The 26666-nt window shown below is 36.1% G+C and overlaps 1 protein-coding gene across 6 annotated transcripts in view; it reads left to right on the forward strand.

Moving 5' to 3' along the window:
- Nucleotides 1–26666, forward strand: part of ELP4 (elongator acetyltransferase complex subunit 4) — a 196334-nt gene that overhangs the window by 49410 nt on the left and 120258 nt on the right. For all 6 annotated transcript variants that reach the window (XM_068685036.1, XM_068685037.1, XM_068685039.1 and 3 more), the window contains 2 exons: nucleotides 7321–7429; nucleotides 10223–10329. In XM_068685036.1, coding sequence (XP_068541137.1) covers nucleotides 7321–7429; nucleotides 10223–10329 — 216 coding nt within the window. The remainder of the gene's footprint in view (nucleotides 1–7320; nucleotides 7430–10222; nucleotides 10330–26666) is intronic.

Here is a 26666-nt window from a genome sequence, read left to right on the forward strand (position 1 = left end):
CAAAATTGTGCAAACACAGAGCAACAGACTGAGGAAGGAACATTCTGCATTATTTATTGGCTAGATCCTAAATAATTAAAGAAATGACTACTCATTAGTTAAAAATTAAAGCAGGTGAGGGCCTTGCCAGCAGAGGGAGCAGTCAGGTCTTTCCTTAGGTTCCCATCATTTCCAGCCTACCCATCATTTCCACCCTACCTCTTCTTATTGCCCAGCCAGTTTCCCATCTGGATCTAGCTTTGCCAGCCTGCTCCTGATGACAGCCTATAATTTCATACTGAATAAGGGATTCGTTTTTTAAATGATTTTATATTTCAGAACCTTGCACTTGATTAGAAATGTAAGCTAGATGTTCCTGTTGATGTTTGTGTACAATTAGTTGAAATAACAGTGGAGGATCTTTTTGGTCACCTGTGCGTAAAAGGCAATTGACTGTTTAAGGAATTTTAAGTCGCAGCAATAGTTAGCCTGAATTGGGAAGCAAAGTGCACTGATTTTTTTTTTTCAGGCAAAATGACAAAAGCAAGCACTTCTAAACCTTTTATTTTATCATGAATAATTCTCAGTGGAGTCTTAGGATTTTAGTTAAGCCAGTTAGTCTCAAATACATTCATCTCAGCAGTTTTGTTATGGCTCTCAAGATTTGATGATGTGACTCTCATTCTCTCTGTCTAGTTTTGCATCTGTATCTACCACATTATGACCAACTGGTAACATTGAATATTTTAAAATGTTTAATTTTGTAAACAAATCGGTTCAAATGGTCATTTCATTTTTGAAATGGTCGTTTGATTTTGTTCAATTATAACATACAGTTTTCTACGTATGTGGTTTTATACCAATGAGACAAACTCATTAATAAGGACCAAATAGTGTTCTAGGGAGGTGCTGGGCTCAAGTCATGCACAAATTTCTTCCCAGCTCCTCATCCTTTACTGGAGAAGAAAGCAGGGGTGCTCAATTGGGTTTATTGGTTCATTTGGTTCATTTACCCACTTTGTAGGACTCGAGCAAGAGCCCTGCTCCCCAGAACCATTTGTGGGCACCTGCAGCCTGTGCTTTCAGTTCATGAATGCTGAGGAAACAGGAGTCAGGAGAGAAAAGCACTGAGCAGGGATTCAGCTCAGAAGGCGTCACCCAGTAACACCCCACACCTCTGCCACCTCTTTCTGTCAGACAATAGGTAGATTTTCAGCACCCAGCTTTTTGGGTTTTGACTCCTATGTCATCTTTGCCATGCCCCTAAGTATTTTCATGTGGCACCCCAAAGCCTTAGTTACAGCCTCCTAAACCAAGCCTCAAAAAGCTAGTCTTCTGTTGACTGGCTTGTGATTCTGGACAAGTCAGGTGGCATCTTTGTGCTTGGTTCATCACTTGTAAATGAGGAATGCAACACTTGCTGGTGTTTTGTGAAGCACTTGGAGATCATCAAATGGATATTTTTATTTAAACTGTGTAGGCTTTTTTCTCACCTTTCATTCTGTAGACCTCAACAGCAACTCTTACTGACTTGCTCACTTCATCTGTGCTATGTCATCACTCATTTCCCTGTTGGCCCTTGACATCCTTGTAAAGAAGCTTTCATTCAGGTCTTCGCTCTAATGGCAAAGCAAACATACATTTTATTTGGGGTGCCAAGGTTTTCTGACATTTATTTCCTTTTTAGCTAGAATAATTAACAAGTCCAGGTCATCCATCTTCAGTGAAGATTGAAAGATAGTTTTTAGTGTGTGATATTAGTCATGAAATCAAAACTAAATAATTTTTCTTGAAAATTTATGCAGATTTTTTTTTTTAACTGGGCACTGTGTCATCCACCTTCATCTGATATGCTTGATGATAATCATTGCAAAGTTCCCATAGAAGTGGCACTGTTGCAGGTGTGAGAGGAGGCAACCGTGGCTCAAATGTTTTTAGTTTTCAAGATTCAAAAATGCTCATTCTAACTAGTTTCACGGTTGAAAGACTCTGAGATTATAAAGACTATCAATACAAACATTATTAAAAGCAACTTTAAAAGAACAACCAAAATCTGGAATGAATGCATCATGTAACATATTGGCCAACAGATGCTTTGTCACTCCCTTCTCATTTGGGCGAGTATGTTGTGTCTAATTACCTACTCGTGTCTTTGCTACATGTCCTTTCTTTGCTTCTGTAACTTGTGTAAGATTATTAAAAGATAATTATTCAGTGCTTGAAAATTGCTAAATTAATATAGTGTACATATAAACAAATAAAAATCAGTGCTTCTCTGATTTCATCCATGTGAACAGATATGTATAAATAAGTTCTATTACAGTCAGTAAGGTTCCTCAAAGGTAAAAGGAGATTCTGTTTGAATCCTTACATGTGTACTTCTCATCACTGAAAGTGTTAGAAGCTTGTAGAAAATCCTTGAAGAATATTTCTGCGTTATCCATCTTCTAGCAAAGACATCACACCTGCATTCAGTTTTCTTGTGATATTGATACAGTTTTCTACATACCAAAAATTCTTTAATGTAATTACCGTTGCTCATCTTGTACTCAGTGGTCTGAACAAACATTGATTTTACAGCCTAAATTCAAAGTTCAGTTAGTAGGTTTGGTGTGTGCAAGCACTGAAAATGGTGCTGCTAATCAGCTTGGAGTTAGGATGGGTATTAGAATTTTAAACTTTACAGGCTTTGTTAATTTCTGATACTAGTTTTTGGTAGAACATTTATTAATTTTTTACTTTCAGAATTTTTGAATAATTAAGGAGCACACAAACTATATCTCTGTAAAACTAGTGCAATGGCCTAATACCTGACTTCTTTTACCAAGATAAAATATATGGGTAGTTCGGTGAATTTAGTAGTAGTAATTAATAACAAATGGTGGTAACTATATAAGCCATGTCTTTTAATATTAATAATTTATCTTTTCAATTTAAAATCCTTTGGAGATTACATAACAATGACTAATGGTAAATATTTGTATATTGTGAAGTCATTGCCACCATATTGTATGCTAATCTCTTGGTAAATATCAAGAGTTATTTCATCCATTGAATATGCAGCCAGTGTTTTGTTATATTCCAGTGTGGCTGCATATGTTACCACACTAAGCTTACTTCAGTGTTACGGCAGAGTTAAAAGAGGCAAAAAAGTCACCATCAATTTTTTGAGTTTGTTCTGAAAAATTGTATACCAAAATTTGCCTTAAGTTCACAAGGTTGGCATCACTTCGTATAAACTTGCTCACTTGGTGCTTTTTATTGAGACCCTTCAATGAAATGTCAGGGTTACTGGACTCACCTGTTGGGAACGACAGTGACAGGTTTCTCTACGCTAGAAGTGGAGTATCTGAATTCATCACTGAAGTCTGTGCTGTCATATGGAATGTATGCAATGTATGCAATGAATATATCCAAATGTGCTTTTTTTTGGTCCCAGTACTAGCAGTTAGTTGTATGTTTGTTTGTTTTTCACATAAAGAAACTCATTTTAGGATTAATTTTTTTTAATTAAACATTTTTAAAGAAATTCAGTGATGGGACTACCTTATCAGAATGTTTACCAGAAGGTTAAGGTACAGAATTAAATATAGCCTCACTACCAAAATATAGGCCTAATGTCTGTTTGAGAAAAGGTAGTCTTAAAATACCTTATTTTAAATTCAATATATAATTTAATATTAAGAGACTGTTTATTAATGTATTGATGATAATAGAAATTTATGAAATCTGCGTGACTCAAAAGCTTAACAGGTGCTAGTTACATTTCATTGTAGATCTGTAATGAGTATCTTGTTTTTCTTTTAAATTTTGAGGTTGTTTGTATTTACTATGTAGAAATATTGAGCTGCTTCTAAGAAAATTTTCTATTCTTAGACTTTTGCCTACTCAATGTAGCACAAGGACTGAGAATTTAAATATTCCTATTACATACATTTTATGATTTTTAAAGTTCTTTAGAATTTGACAGAATAAAAATGGACTGACATATCTCTGGGTTTTAGAAGAATTTTGACAGCAAATGAGTGGAGATCTAGAAGTTAGATTGAAGCAGACAAAGCAACGAGATTTTTTTTTCTAATATGGAATCCAGCTGAAACAAAGTTGATTTGATAAATAGTGGTAATGATAATACTTCATTAAGATATTCATTAAGAACTCAAACCAGAAGCAATAGACAGTATTAATTTCAGTATGTATGTTTGCACAAACGTGCTCTCTGTGTGTTTGTGTTGGTAGAATACAGTGATTTACACTCAGACACAGAAGATAACACATTTTAGACTAGTTTATTGGTAAATACGTATTTTTAAACATCCATAAACAATTCCTTAAAGCTCTGTAGATCCTGCAAATAAGTAGAACAAAGCAATCTTTTTCCACAATTGCTTTTCTCTAAAAGCTGGTTAAAGAGGTATGTATGGTTCCCATTCACATATACAAGCAGCTAGATGGATTTCCTTCCAACAGGGTTTTGAAAGTGCACTTTGAGCTCAGATACTAAAAGTTTGAGCTTAAAAGAAAATTTCTGTCTAAAGCAGTGAGCACTAAGTAAGATATAGAATGAATGCTCAGCCCAGCCTGCACAACAGGGTTGCTACCATGTTGTTAGAATAATTATATTTTGGCTGAACTAACTAATACAGAAAAACTGCTGTATGTCTACCAAGACTGAAAACTTTCCAGGATTAGGTTGGTTGTGTTTTGGTGGTGGTGGTGGTGGATTTTCTTTTTCTTTTTTTAATTTATTTTTAATGTTATTTAAAACAATACCTCTTCTAGCTGCCAACAAACTCTTTCCCTGAATCCCCCCATTCCTGGCTTCCCTCCTAACCATGTCCTGGCTCATCTCCAGAGCTGCCAAGTTTATGCCAGAAGCAGGAGGTAGATTTGTATGGGGCTGGAGGAAGATCTGGAGCTCTGTTAAATTTTCAAGCCCAGATGGGGCAACATGATTTGTGTGTTTATGTCAGTATGCCATACATCACAACTATCTGTGTGCTGACGTCAGCTTTGATTGGGCATTAATGTGCTGAATGCTGCAAACTAGAAAATACATGATAGATACAGATCTGTGACAACAATGCCACATAAGCAAATGTCTATTTGTTGTGGCAATTCATCGTGGAAGGTATTTCCCAAGATATGCTGCATGAAGCTCAGAGAGTGTTTTGACACACTTTAAAAACAAAAACAAAATCAACAGAGGCAAACAGACTACAATTTAAGAAAGCAAACTTGTTCAGAAGAGGAGCTTTGAACAACATATTGAATTGTCGCCTATGTGTCATTAGGTTGAATTGCTGTCCCTCACTTTAATTTTTCCAGAACTAGGATTGACTAGGAACAATGCTGTTATGGTTTACAGGACTTTTAATGATGAAGGTGCCGTGCTGATGGTTGAGCATCTTTCTGTCCACAGTTTTTGTAGCCATTGTTTGTCAAAGTCAGCAAGCAAAAAGATCAGTGGACAGCAAACTTTTTTCCAAATGGTCTAATTTTTTTTCCTACATTAAGAGTTCAAGTTAGCTTCCAGAAATCGTCAGTATTTTACCTGTTTGATTATATAACAGTTTAGCGTTTCTTGCTTATATGAATAACATTCAGGAACCTGCTTCAGAACTGGCAAAATGTAACTTCCAGTCTGTGGTTTTGCAGAGATCACTGGCTACTTCAGATTTATAGCGTCTTTATGTGATTACCCCAGTAAATCAGTGTGACCAACAGTTTCCATTAAAATACAGTAAGCTCTCCCTCGCTTCCCAAAAGAGGAAATAATTTGAAAGTCAGCTTTAATATTTCAGTGGTAGATATAATTAGGACAAAAATAATGAAGTTTAAGGCTTGATGTGGAGGCAACTTTCTTTTACCTCAATTCTCTTTCATTATTGCTCAGAAAGGAAAATCTTTAGCAACGTTATTTTATCATTATTCATTGTTAGACTTTGCAGGTAAAATAGAAGTTCCCTGATTCCACAGGGATAGACCATTTTGGCCTGTGCACAAGTAGCAGCTTTGAAAAGAGACCAGCCCACAGGATTTAATGCCATCTGGCCCATAAGGTGGGGAGAGGGGGGTGGTGGAGGTACCAGGGGATTGGTGGCTTTAGGCCTTGTACCCTGAGCAGATTGGGCTGGGCAGGACAGGCCACAGTTACTTTGTGTAATGGTCTAAAAACAGAGTTCAGATCCTCTTTGATGGGAGCAGGAAATGGTCACCTTCTGTATCTGCCTTACAGGCTTCTCTGTGGCCAGGAGATGAGATAAATTGTTGAAATGTGGGCTCGTGCAAGCAGTTGGTGTATTCACTATTTTAACAAACCAGTATGTCAGTGTAATGCACAGACTCTACTAAATTACTGTGGGATGTTCCTTTTCTCTCTGGTCCCAATTACTGTGCAAATTGTCGTTTTCAAATGGTTTACCAGCATTTAAGTTGACCTTTTGTACTGTTGGTCACATAGTTTAATAATGGAAGCTCAGAATGTACAAAAGACTTTAAGATAAACAAAAAATACAAAATTCTAGCTTGGAGCTACAGAGCTAATTCTTCGTACTTGGCATGGATGTGTTTTGAGGTGATTGGACTTGATACCCCTGGAGATATGATGGGCAGAGCATCTACAGCCATCAGGAAGAAGAGTACACCAGCTGTCCTGGCAGATCTAACATAACTGTTTTGAATCTTAAAGAAGTATTTTGCTTTTTAGCCCAGTTTTGTCTCTTCTTCCTTTTGCTTATTAAATCATGACGTTATCAAAGCACTTACAAATCACAGATATGTTGAGAAATGGTAATGCAACTTGAAGCTTTAGATTCAGATTTGTAGAGAGGAACTTTTAGAAAGAGAAATACTGGAGAAAATGCTTTGTTCCTACTTTTTAATCTGTGCTGTTTGATAACCAAAATGAGTAATCATGTGGGTTGTGCATGCTCAAAATACTAGATATGTCTAAGTGTTTTAAGAAACAAGGTTTTCAAGACACAAACAAAAGCTGGGCATCTGACTCAGTACAATCGATGTATGGTGCTTAACTGCCACATAGCTTGTAAATATCTCCAATATGAACTAGCACTTATCTTACAAAGATTAGGAAAAGATGAATTTAGTACTAAGTTGGCTCCTTTATATTTTCTTTGTGTCAAATATGTTTTCCTTTAGAAACAAATTCCCATCCATTTTTTTAAATAAAAAATAAGAAAAGTCCTCAGTGCAATTTCTAGGTATTGATGACCTATTTTTTCCCCACAGTTTGTCACTGAGAAGACCAAGGCTTAGTCCATGAACATTAATTACCTTTTTCATCACATCTGATGTGTATTTTGTTTCCGTGTCTTACAGAATAAAGCAATTATGGAACGTGTAACAAACTTGTCAGATATGGTAGTTGGTCTTGAATCATTTATTGGCTCTGAGAGAGAAACCAATCCATTATACAAGGATTACCACGGTAAGTTCCATCTTTAGCAATGCAAAAAGTCTGCCCTGAGTGTTTCTAGGGCACTTAACGGCTTACCCTCCAATTGGGTATCTGCTATAAAGTAGCATTTGGTTTCATTTTAGAATATACCTCTTAAATGTTTCCCCTTGCTAACCAGTCTTGAGTTTGGAAATTTTTCCGTAAAGTGCATTAAGGCTGCAAAGGAAACATGGCAACTCCTTGCATGTTGTCAAGCCGTATTACTGAGGCATGGCTCAATCAGATGTACATCTCAACAGGCAGGCTTTGGGGAATTCACATGCAGAGGAGGCTTGGCAATCATCTGACCAGTGAGCTGAACTTGTCATGAAATCAATACTTCTGATCTGCCAAGTTTTAAGTAGAGAACATGGAAAAACATATATTATATTAAGGTGAATAAACTGCTAAATGATGCGCTATATAAACTTTATCTAAAAATAATGCACTGTTTTGCAGCTTTCGGTTATGGCAGCTATGAACTTAAAGAAATAAATATGGATATGTAGAGCATGTAAAATATGAAACTCATCTTGGTAAAAAGGCATGTAGCCTTTCGAGTGATTTATCTTCAAAATGTGTAATGGTGTTTAATCCTGCAGTTTGTTTCCCCAAGATTTTGTAAGGTGTTACAGCAGAACTATTTAAATTTTAAAAGATGAGATGAGATGTTACGCATAGCCGAAGCAGTGAATACCAAACAGTTTTAGCTAATCCAGAGCGGTGCTCTGAGTGTGCATAAATTACAGCTATTATTATTGTGATACTACTGTAGTTCCATGGAAACCTTCAGCTAAAAGTAAACTGCTTATCCGAAACCTGCTGTAAACATGTGAGAATGTGGCAGTGTTTGCCACAGCAAAATATATAGAAAAAGAAGCAAAGATGGTGTTGAGACACCGCTGTGTGTATGCAGGCTGTAATTAATAAATCAGAGAAAAATCTTTTTCACTAAGAAAGTCGTGCATATTTCCTCATCTGAAAAAGGTGAATGGAAAAAGAAACTGTGAACAAAAGCTAGAATAATTCGCCTAATTATCTTTCCAATTGTATAATTGTGATGTGGCATTTGTTTATGCTAGCATAATTCTGTCAATTTGATACTCCTTTTCTCAGCAGTGAAGAGATCTTTTAAGACAATGTGCATTTTAGCAGTTATTTCCTGATTTCCTGTAAAAATGTATGCAAAATCATTTTCGGTACTACTTAAAAATATATACATATTAAGTATATATATATATTTAGTAATATGCCATCTCATAGCTTTTGAGGTTTAGACAATTGTAATTTAACATTCTAAAAATGAGTATTTTTAAAGGTCTTAACTCTGTGGATAATTTTTGTGTATGAATATATTTCAAGATTATTTATTCACTACAGATGATGGAAGTTTTTGACATTACTCAGGAAAAAAATGATTAAATTGTTGCAATATTTAATGAATACTGCATTAGTAATTTTGTTAAAATGCCTGAAAATGTAGGTGGTTGAAGAATCAGTAAAATAAAAATGATATAAATTGTCCTTAATTATTTTTTAAATAATATGTATAAGCAACCCTTTGTTATGCCTGCTGTTCTTATATCTAATAATTATATTTTGAACTCAAAATCAAAATAAATATTTTTATATATCTTTGGAGAAAGGGGTAGGAGGCTTCAATATGTAAAAATATCTTTGTAATAATATTGGGAGTTTTGTTATTAGTACCTGTAAAAATTAGGCTTTTTAAAGTATTTAAATTTTAGGAAAATTTCTTCCCTTATTGTCCCTTTGCTCTAAAAAAAAAAAAAAAAAAAAAAAAGAATAAAAAATAGAAAAAGAAAAAAAAAAAGAAAAAAAAGTAGAAAAAAAAAGAAAGAAACCCCTGAAAAATACTTGCCTTATTTTAAATAAGGGTTTTAGTGTTTGGGTTTTCTTTCTCCCAGCTGCCGTTTTCAAGGGAGATGTCTTTTGTAAACGTTCGGTATTTCCATTTTGACACTGGCTTTATGAATAGCAAATATAGGCCAGTAATCGAGAAACCCTGTAGAATTTTCCTGGTTTTCAGATGTAGAAAATCACCCTTAGGTTGTTCAGAAACTATATTAGGCTGCACAAAAACCATCCAGCGTCCTTGTCAGAAAAAATCAGCTTGAGCTGCAAGTGACAGAATGCAGAGCTTGCAGTGCACCTAGGACTGGGGAAAAAATCTGAACGGCTACATCAACCTCTCGCGGGAAGCAAATGTCTCTCTCTTAGGATGGCACAGGGGTTAAAATTCATCAAAAATGGGGATCTGAATTGGTGTTTTCCAGAAACTTTTTTCCAAGCCGCTTTCAGGCGCGGTACTGCTCATTAGAGCTTCAGTGGTTATCAGTAACCCATAAGCCTTGTTTTGCTGGCTGCTTACTGGTGCATTTAATAAAATAAAGATCACTCAGTGGTGCCGTGGGCAGCATGCAAGGTGATAGCCATATTTGCTTACTGTAAATACAAGAGAAAATCACACACAAACCGGCTGTAGTTTTGACAAGTATTAAGATCCCTCTTTACATCTGTACTTCTGTACCAAAGTGCAATTAGTTTTCCTCGCACAAGGATTTCTGTTTATCTTATTCTGCTTGATTACTTGAGTATAATCGCACCGTTTGCTTCATTGCTCCTGGTAGTAAGCTCCAGTTTAAAAAGGGGAGGATGAGTGTGTGTAAATATACAGAATTCTGCTGTAAGACTCTAATTTATGCATCTGGATGACAGCGTTTTCTTATTTTTTTCACCTCCTTTACTTTTTCTTTCCACAAGGTTTGCTTCATGTACATCAGATTCCTCGGCTTAATAGCTTGATCTGTGATGTGTCAGACACGAAGGACCTTGCTTTTAGATTAAAAAGGAAGCAGTTCACCATTGAGGTAAGAGAAGCAGTTTTGTTTCACTATTTCGAACCCAAAAGGTGGAGCTAATCCCATCTCTTATGTTTCGTTTTGTGAACTACAGGAAATATGCACCCGATGTTGTAAATGCATTGCGTTGGTTTTGCTTTTCCGAGTGGTTTTATAAAATATGGTAGTGTGCCTTCTAATTGAAGATGTCTCATTTGCCGCACTAAATCGGTCCGTTATAAATAGTTTATTTTGGTTTAAAATGTACATAGAAAGTAGGCCACAACCTTCAATAACAAAGCGTGACATGTTTCTAAGGATGTCAGGAGCATATTTAATTAAATGTTAATGACTTGCTCTTACTTGTGTTAGTGGGTGGGAAAGTAGCTACATGTTATTACCCCAGTAGAGGGATTTTAATGTATAATGCTGCCTAAAATTGTGTGTGGTATGAGGGATAAGTGTCCTTATCAGTATTCAGAAACCATTTTCTTTGCATTACTGAAATCACCTTTCGCTCTTTTATGTCATTTTAAACACAGTATCATTTACACTAATGTCCTTAAGTAAATTTCCTACTAAATTTAAACTTTTTTCTGTGACCTTTATGCAGACAGTCCTGATAGAAGGCAGTAATACAAAAGATGTATTTCATTTTAATCTTGCTAAAGAACAAATGAACATAGCACTATTAAGCAATTAGAGCTGATGTATTTATTAACCAAGTAATGCTTAGAGATGGAAGATGGCTTTTGGGGTGATGTGATAGTCATCGGTACAGTCTGGGCAAATTTTTTTTTAACAAAGACATAAAACAGCCAAGCATCCCTGACAAACCATTTTGTTTAATCTCTTTTCAAATGAAAAGCTCTTAAGCAGGCCACTTGTCTTAACTGCTTGAAACCATAAAAAGAGAGAATTGCCACCAATAAATTAGCATATTTTTTACTCCATCACCAAATTATGGTCAATGTGGCTTGGCACTGCTTTGGTGTTTGGGACTTCACCCTTAAGTGACCACTTTGGCCCTTATTTGACCCTCTGCCCTTTTTAGCTGGCCACTTGATAAGGTAACTTGAGGGTTCTCTCTCTTCACTGCCCCCTCCCCTTCACAATTGCAAGTAGCCCTAACCTATAAATCATTGAAAGGGCCCTATCAAGTGACAAATTAAGGTGCCCTCCTCCTAATTAATGGTCATCAATGTCTTTAATTATCTAATCCTATTGAGAGTAGTTAATAGTTAATCAGGCAGCCAGTTCCTCAAGCAGGTCAGCCCTGCATGCGTGCTAGAAGTTTCTCAAGTCGAGGTATCCTCTTCAAAAGCCACTTAAAGGCAAATATGTGAAGGCAGGCTTTTTTCTCCAAAGACCTTCATTTGTCATGTTTCTTATTTTCCAGAGAAAGTGGTTAATGCAGCCAGGCATTGTGAGGTATTAAGCCATTTTAACAACAGCTTTTAAGCGGCACATTAGAAACAAAAACCTTAATAGTCTATGGTAGGTTTTAAAATACAAATGTTATTGCTGTTTTCAGAAATGCAAAGAAGCATGCCCCATCATTTCACAGCATAGGAAATTCACAGTTATTACATCTGAGAATTAAAATATTTAGTTTTTTTCCCTACTGTAAATCCTGACTCAGGATATGATTTTTCTATCAGGATATGATTTTTCTGTTTGGGATTCTAATTTGTAATGCAGTTTGGTGGGGGGCGGGGCGGAAGAGGAGCACTAACCAGGCTCTGTAAAAAAAGATTTCATTAGCCATGGCCCAGAACTGTAGGAAAAGGGGGCAGTGGAGCTCTTGGAACAACCTGTAGCCTTAGACATGCGTGGATGACCCACTTGAAAAATTTCTGTCATCGTTGCTCAGCTACAGCCCCTTTCAGTTTCTGTTAAGAGATATGCTTTATAGAAATGAGACTGACACAAACTATTCCTTTTCAAACACGCGGGATCGTTGTCCTAGTGGGATCTTCCTGTACGTTTCACTAATCTGTAATCCAGAAGTTTTTCTTCCTTACGTTAGGAGAGGCAGACTACAGCTAGGCTGACTGTAGCAATGAGGTTTGTAAGAAGATGGGAACAAGGGCAAATTGAATTAAGAAGGGATGTGAATACAGTCTTCTAAAGCTGGGTTCTGCAGTCAGAATGCGATGAGTCAGCAGCCGGTTTTGTTCTGGTGGTAAAAGCATAAAGCGGCACAACCGTCTGCGGTACAAGCGGGAGAGAGGATGGCTTATACAAAGTGCGCCTGGGTTTATGACTTCCTTACTAGCTTCAGCGTGAATTCAACGTACATTTTAAGTACATAACACTTTTTTGGAAATCAGCTGCTTTGTTGCATACACAGTTTGGGGTGATCATAGTAACCTCTATTTGAAATGCCACTTGAAAATTAAATTATGCAAGAAAAGTTAGAAATACACAACCTCTTATTTATGGCAAGGTTTCTTCAACAAGGGTCTTCACCACTAGACCTTTCTTATTTTACGGTTTATAATGAGGGCATGGGACATGGATTTTCTCATGTCTGGATTGCTCACCAGTTAAGTACCTCTTTACAGTTTGGCCCCCATCAGTAACAAACTTCAAATGTCAAAATTGTTTGATTAGACTTCATTTTTGTGGGAGGGATTCTACCTCTTCATAATCTGCAGAATCATTTAACTGTTTCATTTTTTTTCTCATCTCTGTCAAAATAAAATTGATTGAAGTGTGTTCTAAAGGTGGGTTTTTTTGTTGTTTTTTTTTCAATTTAAGAATGACAGTGCTGTTTAGTGAGCAGTTATGAGCGCTCGTTTTCCCTTTTCAGATTATGAGGTAGACCTTTTCCAGGAAAACTTAGATGCTTCTGGTGAAAGGTGCAGGAGCTACATCATGCTTGCCCAGATCTTCATGTTAGTTAATAGCAATATATTGTTCTATGCAATATTATCAGAGACCTATCGTATGTGCATACCACTTTAAAGGACACAATTTTGAAGTTAGCCTGTCTAATCCTATTTCTTCCCACTTTGGAATCTTAATTAGAAGGAGATAAAAACCATCATTTGACTAAATTATTGTCTTGAATCTGTAGCAAAAGGTATAATCCGCAATTGGGCCAATTAGTGTACCCCATAGTTAGCTATGCTGAGGCAGGAAACTTGATTAGATCTGACACCAGCCTAGTTCCCACTGTTGTTTTGCCAGGTATGATGGTCAGACTTCAAAGGGCTTGAGGCATCAGCAGGGCAAGGTTTGGAGGCCAGCTTAGGTCCGGTCGTTAATCTCTCTGCTAAAACCACAGCAGCCCTCGCACAAAACAAGCTTACACGACACAATCATGCGGTATTAAAGTTTGGGTTGAGTCATGCCAATTTGCCTTTGATTTTCTGATGATTGACTAAAAGATGGCTACATGACTAGACACATACTGAAAGTTTACTGATTAGGTACGTTCCCCAAATATTTGAAATATTTTTTGATTTCTCAGTTAAATGATATGACAACCCATTTATCTTAATGCAACTTTTCAGCAGAGTCGCTTCTGAAGTATTTTTGCTTTGTTTGTAGCTCAGAGTGTTACTTTTGTCAACATTCGATAAAATTTTGGAGAAACATTATGTTCACATTTTTTATTTGATAGAACTTCTTCATTGTTCAGTGCCTCCTGTATCAAAACCAAAGGAATCTGTGTCTGTTCAATTTTTTCACTCCTAGAATTTATGAGGAAACATTGTTTGTCTTTGTTGTTTAGGTACAGTTGCTCACAAAAAAAGGAAATTCCTCTTAATTATTTTCCACCTCATTGTTGAGCAAAGTGCTGTTCCATGGCTGTGATTACATAAGTGTTCCTTTCTTTTGCCTTCTGATTTGTTGAAATATTGCAGTAACAGTGACATGTTTCCATTCTGAGAAAAGCCTAAGGCTGCTTTAGTATTATTCCAAATGATTGAAATTGCCATCTTGCTGACTTTCCCTTGGGCAGCTTAAGGCCTGTTTACTTTTGTATTTGTTTCACATGTTCCCTCTGAGTTTGGCTGGCAGGACATCATTACCTGGTTTGACAAGACAGTTGGAGAAGATTCATATTTGATTAACTCCTTTTACTGTCTGGTCAACAGAAACCTCCAGAATTACGTATTTAAAGCTAAAACTGTTCATAAATTCAGATAAACGTTTGCAAATAAGAAACTTTTGGATTTTTTTTTTAATTGCCTAGTTTTGCTTTACTGTTTATTTTTAAAGTCTTCCAGTAACGGTCATGATATATGCCTGTTAATAGTTAATAATATAGAGAATAAGCTTCTTCCTAGAAGTGGTATAATGTTTATCTAAGAATAAGTACAGCTGATGTGAAATTTTCATTTTTCTTTATTTTGATGAATACAAGAGCCAGCTAATACAAGTTGGTTTTGTTCTGATGGCTATGTGGCACCTGTGCAAGCCAGAATAAAAAGCTTTGAAACATAGCTTCATTTGAAGCCAACTATCATAAGCTACCTGGGAAAAGTATGTAACTTTGAAGAGCTTAATTTTTGAGTTCAGGAGATCACTTCTTTTCTGAGAGGTGTTTCCGAACAGGAAGACGGGGAAGTCAGAAGTAGAGGATTCCTGTGGCAGCAAAGCTGCTGGTTTCCCAGGGGCAGGCAGATACAACATGGTACCATGGAGCACTCTGCCAAAGGATGTGTCTTTGGAAGGAAACATAATCACAAAAAAATCTCTGAAATCTCTGCATACCCCCTTTTTTTTTTTTCATTCTATCCCTTTTAATTTGTTTCACACTGACTATACTGCAACAAACTTACTCTTTGCAAAGGGAAGTGCAATTAGCCACTGCTACACTTTTTATACAAGTGTAGCACAAGGTTGATCCTAAGTGCATCAGGATATGGTGATGTCTCTGAGTAGCAAACTGTGCTTCCTGCAATATTTCGAATTAATCATTAAACACAGGAAGAACAAGTGTGGGCATAGCTAATTAGGATTATTAGTGAGCTGTTTCTCCTGGAGGAACAAATCAACCCTGTCACCACTACATGCGGGATCAACATATTTATAAAATACACACACATCCGATCCCAACATCTGTATCAGCCAGCAGAATTAGGTGTCCACTGTACTTCTAATAGCATTACTTTTAGGCTTCTTCCAAGAAGGTTTTACTTGAAACAGCCTTCATTAATGACTCTCGCTTATCCTGATCATGTTTCACTGGTGTTTATGAAGTCACATGATTTTGAATTTAATAAATACATTTGAATTAATGAACTATTTCAGGCAATATTTTAATGAAAAGAATGTGAGCTTGAGAACTGTCAAAAAACAAAACTTTAGATGATTAGAAACTTAAGGTGCTGGTTCTGTAGCAGTCAGCAATATATGGCAATGAATTCAGATTTGCTGAGATAAAGTTCATGCAATGTAACACCTAAGCTAATGTATACCACGCAATGTATATTGTGGTATGAGGAGCCTAGTAAATCATTCCTTGGTATAGCCGTAAAAAAACAACTTTTTGTATTTTAGAATCATGCACTTGTGACGTTACAAGTCTTGGCCCCCCAAACTCATGACATTACAAGTCTTGGCCCCATGTAACCCTTGTAGCCTCAGAACGGAATCTGCTTGTACCAGGCCTAAGACTGCCTGGCTGCCCATGCCATGACCCATAGCATGGATCATCCTTTGCAGGTATTGCTGGTTTAAAGGTGAGACAGAAGTTTTCTGGAGTGTTACAGAAAGTGAATTTCTTAAATTTTCTAATGTAATAGAATCTTTTGGGCCTCTGATCCACATGGATTTGAGAATACAAATACCCTTGGGGATTATGTGGAAAATTTATCTTTCTCCTCAGCTTGCCTGGAACAGCAGCATCATACCTAGCAAACCTCTAGTACTGAATGTTCCACTTCAACTCAGGGACTTGCATGCAGGGAACTCTGCGTGTAAAACTAAATTTTCTAACAGAGAGGGATAAAACATTTTAATAACATTCAGATGAAATGCATGCCAAGCTACTGTTGTGTTGATTTTTCCTGACCATCTTCCCTGTGATATTAATAAATACAATATCATTGGCTTATTTAAACAGAGGTCAAATGACAGCAAATATAACATCATAACATTTTGTTAATGTAAAATTAATAATACTTAATCTAAAAATAATAATATTTTTAAAACATTCTCCTGCAAAACTAGTTCTGTTATAATTCCAAGCTCCATTCTGCATTATTTCATCTAGTAGCCAGTTCAGGTTCTCTTTACCTGGTATAGTGTACTTCACTGAATTGTTTTGTCAGATGCTGTCAAGCCAACCTACCATTGTTAAAGAAAATCAAACTAAATCATTTTGGCATGAGCCTTCCAGGAATAAGGCACAGAATATGAAGGGTTTGATGAAATCAAGGATTTGATTTCAATATTGTAAAAGACTGCCTGTCAAAAATGTATTACATTCTTTCAAACAATTTTGCATAAATAAACGTGTTTAAAATTGTGACAGTACAATTTAGATAAAGTTTTGGGAGATTATTTTTGAATTATAATAACTTGAGGTAAAACAGCACTTGGAGTGCTCCTATTTAAAGAGAAAAAACCCTCTGAATTCTAATAATGCATAGAACTGAAATCTAGTAATAAGTTTTAGGCACTATATGGGATTTCCAAATGTGAACATGTAAAGAAGTTTGATTTGAAATTACCACCTTATTCTGATTGGGTAATACTAAATAATGTAAATTTATTTAAATATTCTGGAGGTTAACGGAGGAAGGTACCATTAACTTTTAGATTGCAGAGGAAGCTATATGATAGCCTGAAATTTATTTCATAAGTTACATCTGCTTTATGGGCTTGACATTTAGCAAGTATAATGAGGGTTTCATTCAGGTTTTCAGATCTGTAACACTTTAAGCATAATACACTAGATCTGCAGTTCCTTGTCAGTAAACTAAAGTCTTATATGTTTTTATTTAAACAAATAATTATGATGTTTAGAAGTATTTATTCCATAATTGTGTTGTCACAGTGGAAAAACATGCAACAAAGCCATTAATGCAATTAAAGGTCGCTTGTACATATTGTAATGGACTGCTCATTCACAGGATCTGTGCTAAGGGTCAGCGCTGCAGCATGAAATGGATTGGCCTTGTTCAGTCTGTAAATAAATGGGTCAATTTATCTTGTATTTGCCAGACAACTGAAGTAGTTGACATATTCCCAGTTTCTAAGCATTAGAAGGTAGATAGGCTGAAGAGATCTTTTGTAAAAATGGTGTTGGTAAAGATTAAAAACTTCATCTACAAGTGTTCTATTTTAGCACTAAAATAGGCTTTTCAAGACCTTTTCAAAGGTCTGTGGATATGTTGGAAAGCTACTGATGGTGAATGTTTAAGAAGCAAAAAGAGTTAAGGAGCACACTGATAGCAGTTCTCAGCAGGAACTGCATACCACCTCCATTAAGTGCTCTTTAAAACACCACCAAATCTGAATAAAAACGCTATTTCATAATTGAATAATATTCTCACTTTGCAAACCATAATGAATTCAGTCATGATGTTACACAGTAAAAGATACCTCTGAATGTTATACATTTCTTTAAATGCAGGAAAATAAAAATTAGAGTCAGGTTTTCTCAGCTGAAGGCCTACATCGTACCTTACCTCATCAAAATGCATTAATGTAGGAGTTCAGGGCTGTTAATTAAAAATGAGAATAGGATAACTTCACATCTTAGCATGGAAGAGTTGGGCAGCCATCTGGATCTTCTTGTCTCTGTGCTGCTTTTTGTGCTTTTGATTATTGATCTTCAGATAGAGAACAAGTACTCTGTAAACTAGGAAACTGTAAAATAGGCTCATCTGGAACTTGGAAAGGGTTAAAATGTCAACGTGTAGGAAAACAGAGCAACAATGGAAAGTCTTTCCTATGACTAGTAACATGCTTAATCAAATTCCAATCTTTTTTTAATTTCAAGTTTGAAAACTGTAGTCTAAGGGTTAACATTTCCAGTCTTACGAAAAGCTTAACACTGATGTAGTATCAAAACCCCTGTAAGTGTTAAAGCTTAGATCTGAATGGCATTAGCAAGTAACAGTTCGGCTCCTTTTTTCCTCAGTCCTTCCTTCTGAAGAAAGTGAACGGTAATTGTATTATGTACAGTAACTAAAACTTTATATCAGTGTCCATACATAAGTAAAAAATAATAATTTTGGGTGCCAGTTTAAACCACCCATAGGCTATTTGACTTTTAGAAAACAGCTGGTAGTACTCTATGAAAATAATTCATTTTAACTGCTTCATTTCAGGGACTTAAAGTTTGAGAAAACCATGTGTTTTACCTGATGGAGGTATTGTCTGTGGCCTCTTTATCTTCTTTTGTCCTGCTTCAAGCCTGTTACAGCAAGAATTACTGAAGAAATTTTATTTGGAGAGTCATAAAATTTCTATGCTAAGAAATAGCTCCCAAGTGGGTTTATCTTTCCTTCATATTAACTCACTAATCCTTGGGCATCACGTCTGCCCGAGTTATGTTTAAGAGGAAAAACAAAACAAATATAAGAAAGAGTTTATCACTTTTGAATGGGACCACATGAATAGTGCTGTGCAAGAGAAAACGTTTTCATCTTGCATCCAAAACAGCGCTTGCTATACTTAAAATAACCTGATTACTAAATATATTAATTTTTAAGGCCTTTAGTAATCCTTGCTAATGAGCTATACATTTGTTTGTTCTGAAAAAGACAAGTGTGAATGTTTGAGGCGGATGACCCGGGCGTGTTAGCTGAATCTTGAGGGGCCTTCCAAGTCTCCATCATATACCGAGAACATCTGCAGTGTTTTTGAATTAGAATCTTAATTCTGTGTTTGTAAGCAATACATTTGCTGTTCTTGAGTAATAGCTGTGCAGTGACCTGCCTTGGCACTGTGTTGGCTCCAGACACTCCTGCTGGAGAAGTTAAGAAATTTGCAATTTGCAGTTAGGCTCGGAGGCCATGAATGACAGAAAAAATGTAGGCATGGCAGCTGCACTCCTCTGCTCTTAGTCAAGGCCTACAGTGTTCCAGACTATGGTTTTCGGACATGCACCCTTGCTTGCGTTTATTCGAGAGCCAACACACAATTATATGAGCGAGAGGAGAAGTTATGCTTGGGCACTGAGTCTCACGGGCAGTTCCTGCTTTTGGGGGCTTCTACCTGCAGCCTGAAGGTCGTGTGGGTACCTGCGTATGGGTGGAAAGCGTAGTGGAACACCAACATCTAACCTAGCATTCACCACGTCGTGTTTATATCAAGCATCACCTACGAGTGGAAAACATTAACCTCGGGGAGCCTGCCTCCTGCTCCTTTTCTTGGCCTAAAGGCAGAGGCCTGGTGTGTAGGAACCAGGCCGGCTGTGGGGTCGGTACACACTCGCCCTTGGACCGGGGAAAGTCTGCTCATAGATATGGCCACGGCCTCAACCCATCCTGATGTACAGCAAGCGAGGTATAAAACAAACACAGCCCTCAGCCAGTCGAGCTGCCATATGTTACTGCCTCAGCAGCGTTTTATTTTCAGCTCTTTATGAGGTGGTGTTTGCTATCCGCTGGCTGCGTCACTTCTCTCATTGATTTATTACGTTTTTAGTAGTGTGTTCCTTAATCAATAAGTGCTATTGTCGCTTAAGTCACTTTTGTCTCAGTTCTGCCATCTAAAGCCCCTGAGGTAACACCTTATACTTCTTAATCAGTGCTTCTCACCTTTTAGTATAAGGCTTTGTAATTCTGGGCGGATTACAGGTTTCCTGTGCTGCCTCAAATGCCCTTTCAAAACCCTTTTGCTACCAGAGGGTAATGAGACAGCAGCTATGTGAGCTTTTTCTGCTGTAATATAGGGAAAAATGGTTCTGCTTCCAGGATGAGTGTTTATAAAGAGATACCAGTCCTTAATTCGTAATCCTTGCGACTGTTAAAATAAGGAATTAATAAGAGGAAAATTTAATATTTGTGTTTAGACTGCTCCTCAGTAGTAGCATAGCCATGGGCTGTTTGTGTTTGGTCTACATCATCTAGACTAAAAATAGCCCTCCTGTCATCTCACTGGCAGAGGTTTAGCTACTCCTTTAATTCTCTTTAAAAATGGATAGAGAGGAAGGCAGCATAAATATTGAATATGCAGATATTCCAGTAAGTGACTAGCAGAAGATTCCTGGTGCTTTGAAGAGCTTCATGGTTAAATGGAATTCATGTTTTGCTTAAGTAAAGACACATTTTGTAAATGAGGATCATCGTTAAATGTATTAGATTAATTTTTATTTTTTGTTTTATTAACTTTTTATATATCATTAAAATAGCTACTTTTTAATATGCGGATATTAACATATATTTATTTTATTTTTATTTGCATCCTGATCCTGCTTGTTTTTTTCTTTTTAGTTTTCCTTTATATTTTGATAAGAAATTAGTGATGAGGTATTTCATTTCTCACTAGTTAAATTAAAAGGCACATTATATCTAATTTTTCTTTTAATAAAGTGAATTTTTGCAGAATAGGAAGACAAGTAACTACTGGCTGCTAAAATCTTGTGAAATAGTCTGAAAATTTCTCTCTTTTTTTTTTTTTCTTTATAACCTTTGAAAACAGTGAAGGAGAAACTGTCCTTTTCTTGTTTTGTCATTCTTAGAAAACATGGGCTACTCCAGAAAGTTTCAGGATACCCGTTACAGTACAGAAAAGACACAGTTCTGAGGTGGATGTGAGTCTATGTTGTCTTTTTCCTGATCTTAAGGGGAATTCTGGCTTTGAAAAAGCCAAGAGAATTAGATTCAGGTTACTGAAACTCCCCTAAACCTGCATAGAAAAAAATTCACTGTGTTTGTAGAGTAAGGCTTTAAGGTAGATGGGCTTCACTGAAAGGATTTTGTCAGTGGACATATCCTGTATAAAAAAACAAAAACAAAAACAAAACCCAAAACAAAACAAACAAAACAAAAACAAAGCAAAACATTTTTCCTCTGGATTCTCAACTAATAATTATATACTTGCCATAAGCTCTTCTACTTTTGCCTCTCCAGACTCTGCCTCTCACCTACGTGCACCATGGTGTGTATTTGCACCCCGTGTGACAATATTGTTCTGCACTTTCAGTTTAGGAGTTGTCAGTGCACACTCTAATAACATATCTGGAATACTTTCTTGCATCATTTAGTTGTTTGTTTTTATTTTTTGGCTTCTCGGGTTTGTGTTTTGAAATTGTATTGCTGTCTTTCAAATTGATCCAAAAGATGAGCATGTATTGAAGGCAGACTAAGAAAAGACATATTTGAAAGTAAGCTACATTAACTACTGCTTTCGTGGAAGGTTGTTGCTGCTGTTTCTTACCAATGGGATTCTGAAGAGAGAATAAATCAGTGTTGCATTTTTTCCATTAGAGCGTCCCAAGTAAAGTGAATAGTTGCATTCCACCTGTTGCACATGCATAGGGCATATCAGTTTTCAGAACTGATGAACAAAACAGAGTATTTACTGGAGAAAATTCAACATAACTCAAGTATTGTTATGTGAGCAACATACATGTAGACCTCTGGTAAGAATATTTATAGATAAAGCACGTACAAATGAGACCCCGTCAGTTAGAGATCACTTTTTAGTGAGAGAAGTGTTTGGTTGTCGAATATTCATATTATTTTATGAGTATTTTTAAAACTTTTTTTTTTTTCTAAAAGAGGGAGTATGATTCTATACAGAATCACATTCCTAAAAGATTTCCTGTTTTCAGCATAATAAAAATATTGGAAAAATACTTCATATCTTGAAAAAAGTCCAATGAGCTATTCTTGTTTCGAGTTTCATCTAATATATTGTTCCGTATGGTTGTATGATAAACACATTATTCCTTGAACAGGAATTAAGAGTAAAGCTGCCAGGAAGGGGTTTTGTTGTCAGAGTTGTTCCCGCCTCATGTTTTGTAAGAGATTTCATGGTCCCATTGTAAAGAGTGGATGATTTAAAACGTGTTCCCAAGATAAACTTTCCCATTGTCATTAATGAGGATGGATAATACTGAGTGACAAGTGCATTAGGAATGACACAGAAAGAGCTGTTAGATTTGTCAGAGCATATCACTTCAGGCAATGAAACTTGAGGACATTCTCTTTTAGCAATTTTTTGCTATTTATTAAAGAACCAAGGACTGTGATTGCTCACACAGGTGGATTTTACAGTTTTGTTCATTAAATATTTAGATAGCTTTGTAAAGGTAGAGGTGATAAATGTGAGCATTATGCTCCACTGCAAGGGGTTCTAGAGGTTGCTTTGCTTACAAAGAACTCAGGAAAAGTAATATGCATTTTATTTGTCTTAAAAATGCTTATTTGATGAACAATCATTGTTTTGCAATATTTTTACTGAATAGGAATATCTAATGTTATGTACTAAGAAGTGCTTTAAACTATCATAGGGCAGCTTCTGGGATAGAGCTTTAAAATTAGGGCACTATACAAGTCATTTACATTGACTTAAAAAAAGCTATTTCTCCATAGAGAAAGACTTTTAAAATATTTATCTCCGAGTTCCATTAATAATACATGACTTTTTCTGGTATTTAAAATCTTTCCAAACTACAACATGCCTATCAATTTCCATTTTGAACATGCAATTGGTCACTTTTTCGGCTTGATTCATCTTGCCTGGCTGCCAACCAAATTTTGCCTCTGTATACCTTCTTGACACTAATAATGACTGAGTTTCTGTTCGTTTGCGTGCAAGATTTCCCAAGCGGCAGTTTGGGGCTGGGATAAACTATCTATCATGATTGCGTACAACTAATCTGCCTCAACCAAACCACCCAATGATTGAAATTACATTTGACAATTCACCTCTCCTTGGCGTGCCTGAGGTGAACATAGCTACAGACCATCCCCGGAAGGGCATAGCAGCTCCTCCATATGTTGGGGAGGATCCTTTTATTTGTGTCAAGAGACTTTTGGTAAAGCATGTATAGGCAGAGGTGTTTGTTTTTTTCTTACACTTCCTTGTTTTCAGATACATGGCTGCTGCTTTCTCATTTTAAACCAAAGCATATTATTTTTGTGAAACGTTTTCTGATTTTTAATTCATTTTGAAAAGTTAAAATCTTTCTCTGGGGTTAACCAGTGCTATATTGGATGTATAGGAGATTAAAAATTCAAGAAACATTTAAAGCATCATGTATTGTTTGTTAGGACGTTATGTTATTAATAGACCACAGGGTAGTCAAATATCACACAAGATGCCTGTTACTGTGCTGACCTTTACCAAAGCTTACACCTGCTTGGAGCATTTTGTTAATACAGAAACTAAGAAAGAATGACAAAGCAAAATCTGCTCTGCCATATAAAAAAATCTTTTAATTATTTTCCAGATTACAGATTTATTCACGTTGTGTATACTTGCTGGTTTAAATAGTTGTCTGTGCAAATGTGATCTGACAAAACAGACCTTTTATTTCTGGATAAGATTACTCAGTCTTCAGAGTAAAAAGCTTTCTAGGGTTGCTCTTTGCTAATTCTTGTCCTTTTTGTAAAAATTCACTTTTATAATAATCATTTAAGTGCTACTTTTCATTATTAATGATTAGTTTCATCAGATATAATTACTTCATTTAAATACAAAGTTTCTGCATAGTTCTGAATAGTTAGGGTAATACAATTCTCTCCCTAGGGAGATAATTTCTTTGTAGTTTTATGTTACATTGAGTTAAGAGATGCACTGTTTTGATGATCCAAATAGAAAATGCTGAAGAATTGCATTCTGGAATATGTTTCGATTTCTCACTGTTTTGTCTAACAACATGTTTTGCTGTATTTGTGCATTTCAACAGAAGCAAAAGATCAAATTGTCCTTTCAAATAATTATAGTCCATTCCTGTTGCTGAAAAGGGGAGTTTCATTGATGTGCTCATAAAGGCATAGCTCTCAGCCTAATTTTGTTTCTGACACATCAAGCCATTCTTCTCTCCTTTCCTAAAACTGAAATACATTTTTTTCGTTCATTCATCAGATTAAGTTCAAACTAAGTTAATAATCTTGTTGAAATGCTTGGCAGCTGAATGTAGCACTAGTATCTACCGTAGTTGGGGGGGAGGAAACTGAGTAACATGGGTATCATGCTTTCTGTATCATTTACAGCCAACATGTCTAGAAGAATCAGGACACTTTTGTTTACATAAGTCATTATTCTTAGTAGCTAGCTGCTCTGAAACCAGGGAAGAATAAGGAATAACAGCCACACAGCCATGTCCAGTTGACTTGTTACAGTAGCAGAGTACTAAATATACACAAAATTTATGTCCTGCTTCCCATATTTATTTATTAGAATTAATTATGTTCTCGGTCCTTTTTCTTTGTGTATATGTATGGCACAACACAATGCCCTGTTGGGTGGAGCTATCTCTAAACAAACTCTCATGGGTGCAAAAAGCAATACTGCCGAGTTAGAGCTGGTGACCCAAGCAGAGCACCAACCTAACCATGGCTCTTTGTGTCATATTGCCTTGATATGTTCTTGTTCTTTAGTAACCATTCTGTTTCTATGTGATTCCAGAACTATTTTTTTCCCCTGGTAGTAACCACAAACTCAAAATAGCTTCTTCCATTTTTAGCGTGGAATTGAGATTTTCTTGTGTATGCTTTCCTGTGGGCCATCAAAGCATTATGCTTTTCCTTGGCATAATGACCTTTCTTACGTATGACCATAAATGATAGTTCTTGTCCACATCAGAAGAAGAGATCTTTTTTTCAGCAGGCCTCTGATACTGCATATTAAATAGCTATGCTGGCTTTTCGGTCTATAAACAAATATTTGAGGGGTTTAGAGGTGGCAGAGGAGTTCACTGCAGCATCAAAAAAATTATGGGTGAGTGATTTGAATTGTGGGGGCCTGCACATTCATCAGTCGTTGTCAAGATGAAAAGATGACATCTTGCAATTTATACTAAAGTAAGGATTGCTGCTGGTTAGAAACATTTTCTTTAGTCTTGCATAAATGGACTTTGCTGCCAGGTTACTAGTAGACTACTGAAGTATCCAGTTTTTCCAGTCTGCCAGTTATTTAGATATTTTCAATTTTTATTAAAAAGAATACAAATCTTACATTAGAATAGACTGTGGATTTAAAAACAAAAAATACAGCAATCTGGGATATATTATAAGATATATTTAAGTCTAAATCTTGAAACGTTGGTCAGCTACTAATTCTTGAAAAATTTCCTATAAAAAGATTATTTTGCTTAGGGTAACTAATAAGTATATATCTGCTTGTCTTGATCAAATCGTGCATCTTAGTGTGAGTTTACAGTAATTTCTCATTGCCTAGATCTTTTTTTTTTGGTTTCAGTATTCCAATTATGATTTCTTAGATACTTTCCATGTGACAGTTCCTTGTCTATCTAGAAGCATTATGTGACAGCTCCATTCTGGGAGTTCTGAGCAGCAGTGATGGAAAAGACAAATTGCTAGTTTTATAATGAGCGGTATGATCATGGTATGATTTTGACTTCTGGTGTATTCAGTCATATTAATTACTGAGGAATGGTTTGTGACTTGTGACTTCAACCAAAAAAATAAGGTTAGTAATATACGTGATAACTTGCCCATCTATACTTATGGAACAAAGTTTGTTGACCTCTTCATATTTCTTAACAGATAGTCTTAAACATACAAATGTATAAATATATATTTTATAAACTTCTATATTAAACTGATCAAAATACTTTTTAACTGTTATCTGCACTGGTTTTGTTAGCAAATAGGTCATAGTATCCTAATACGTGCTGATGCCTTAGCATTATAGGCATGCTTTTATGTCACTTAGTATTTTCCTAATTACACAGGTAGCACTGTGTATTTATAGGCAAAAATAAGTTATTTTAGTTAAAAAAAAAAAAAAAAAAGGATTTACATGTATTTTTGTTTATAATTCAAGTGATTAAACCATTGCTGACACCATCTTTAAGTGCTTGCACATTCCAGTGCAGCACACAAGATGGCAATTACAAACAGGATTGTATGTCAGCCGGTCTTTCCACTGGAAGCTAAGTCAGTAGTGCCCAAGCTAGATCATAACACTTGTCTGTGCTCTTGAATGTCATTTGTGCATGGCATTTCAGGCTTTGCAAATGCGGCACCTGTCTTTGAAACGTTTGAAATCAGTATCAGACAAGACTGCTGGGGTACAATGAATATTCTTCCATATTGAAAAAAGAAATATTTCCTGTTTTGAGAAATTGCATGCAACTTACACTGGAAAGTTACAATCCAAATAATTTTGCATAACAGTTAAGTATAATGGTAGTATTTTAAAGTATCATGATGCAGCAAACAACAGGACTCACAGATTCCTGTGGTGGTCCTCATAGG

Source organism: Anas acuta, chromosome 5 (assembly GCF_963932015.1).
Source record: "Anas acuta chromosome 5, bAnaAcu1.1, whole genome shotgun sequence".
Classification (NCBI taxonomy): Eukaryota; Metazoa; Chordata; class Aves; order Anseriformes; family Anatidae; genus Anas; species Anas acuta.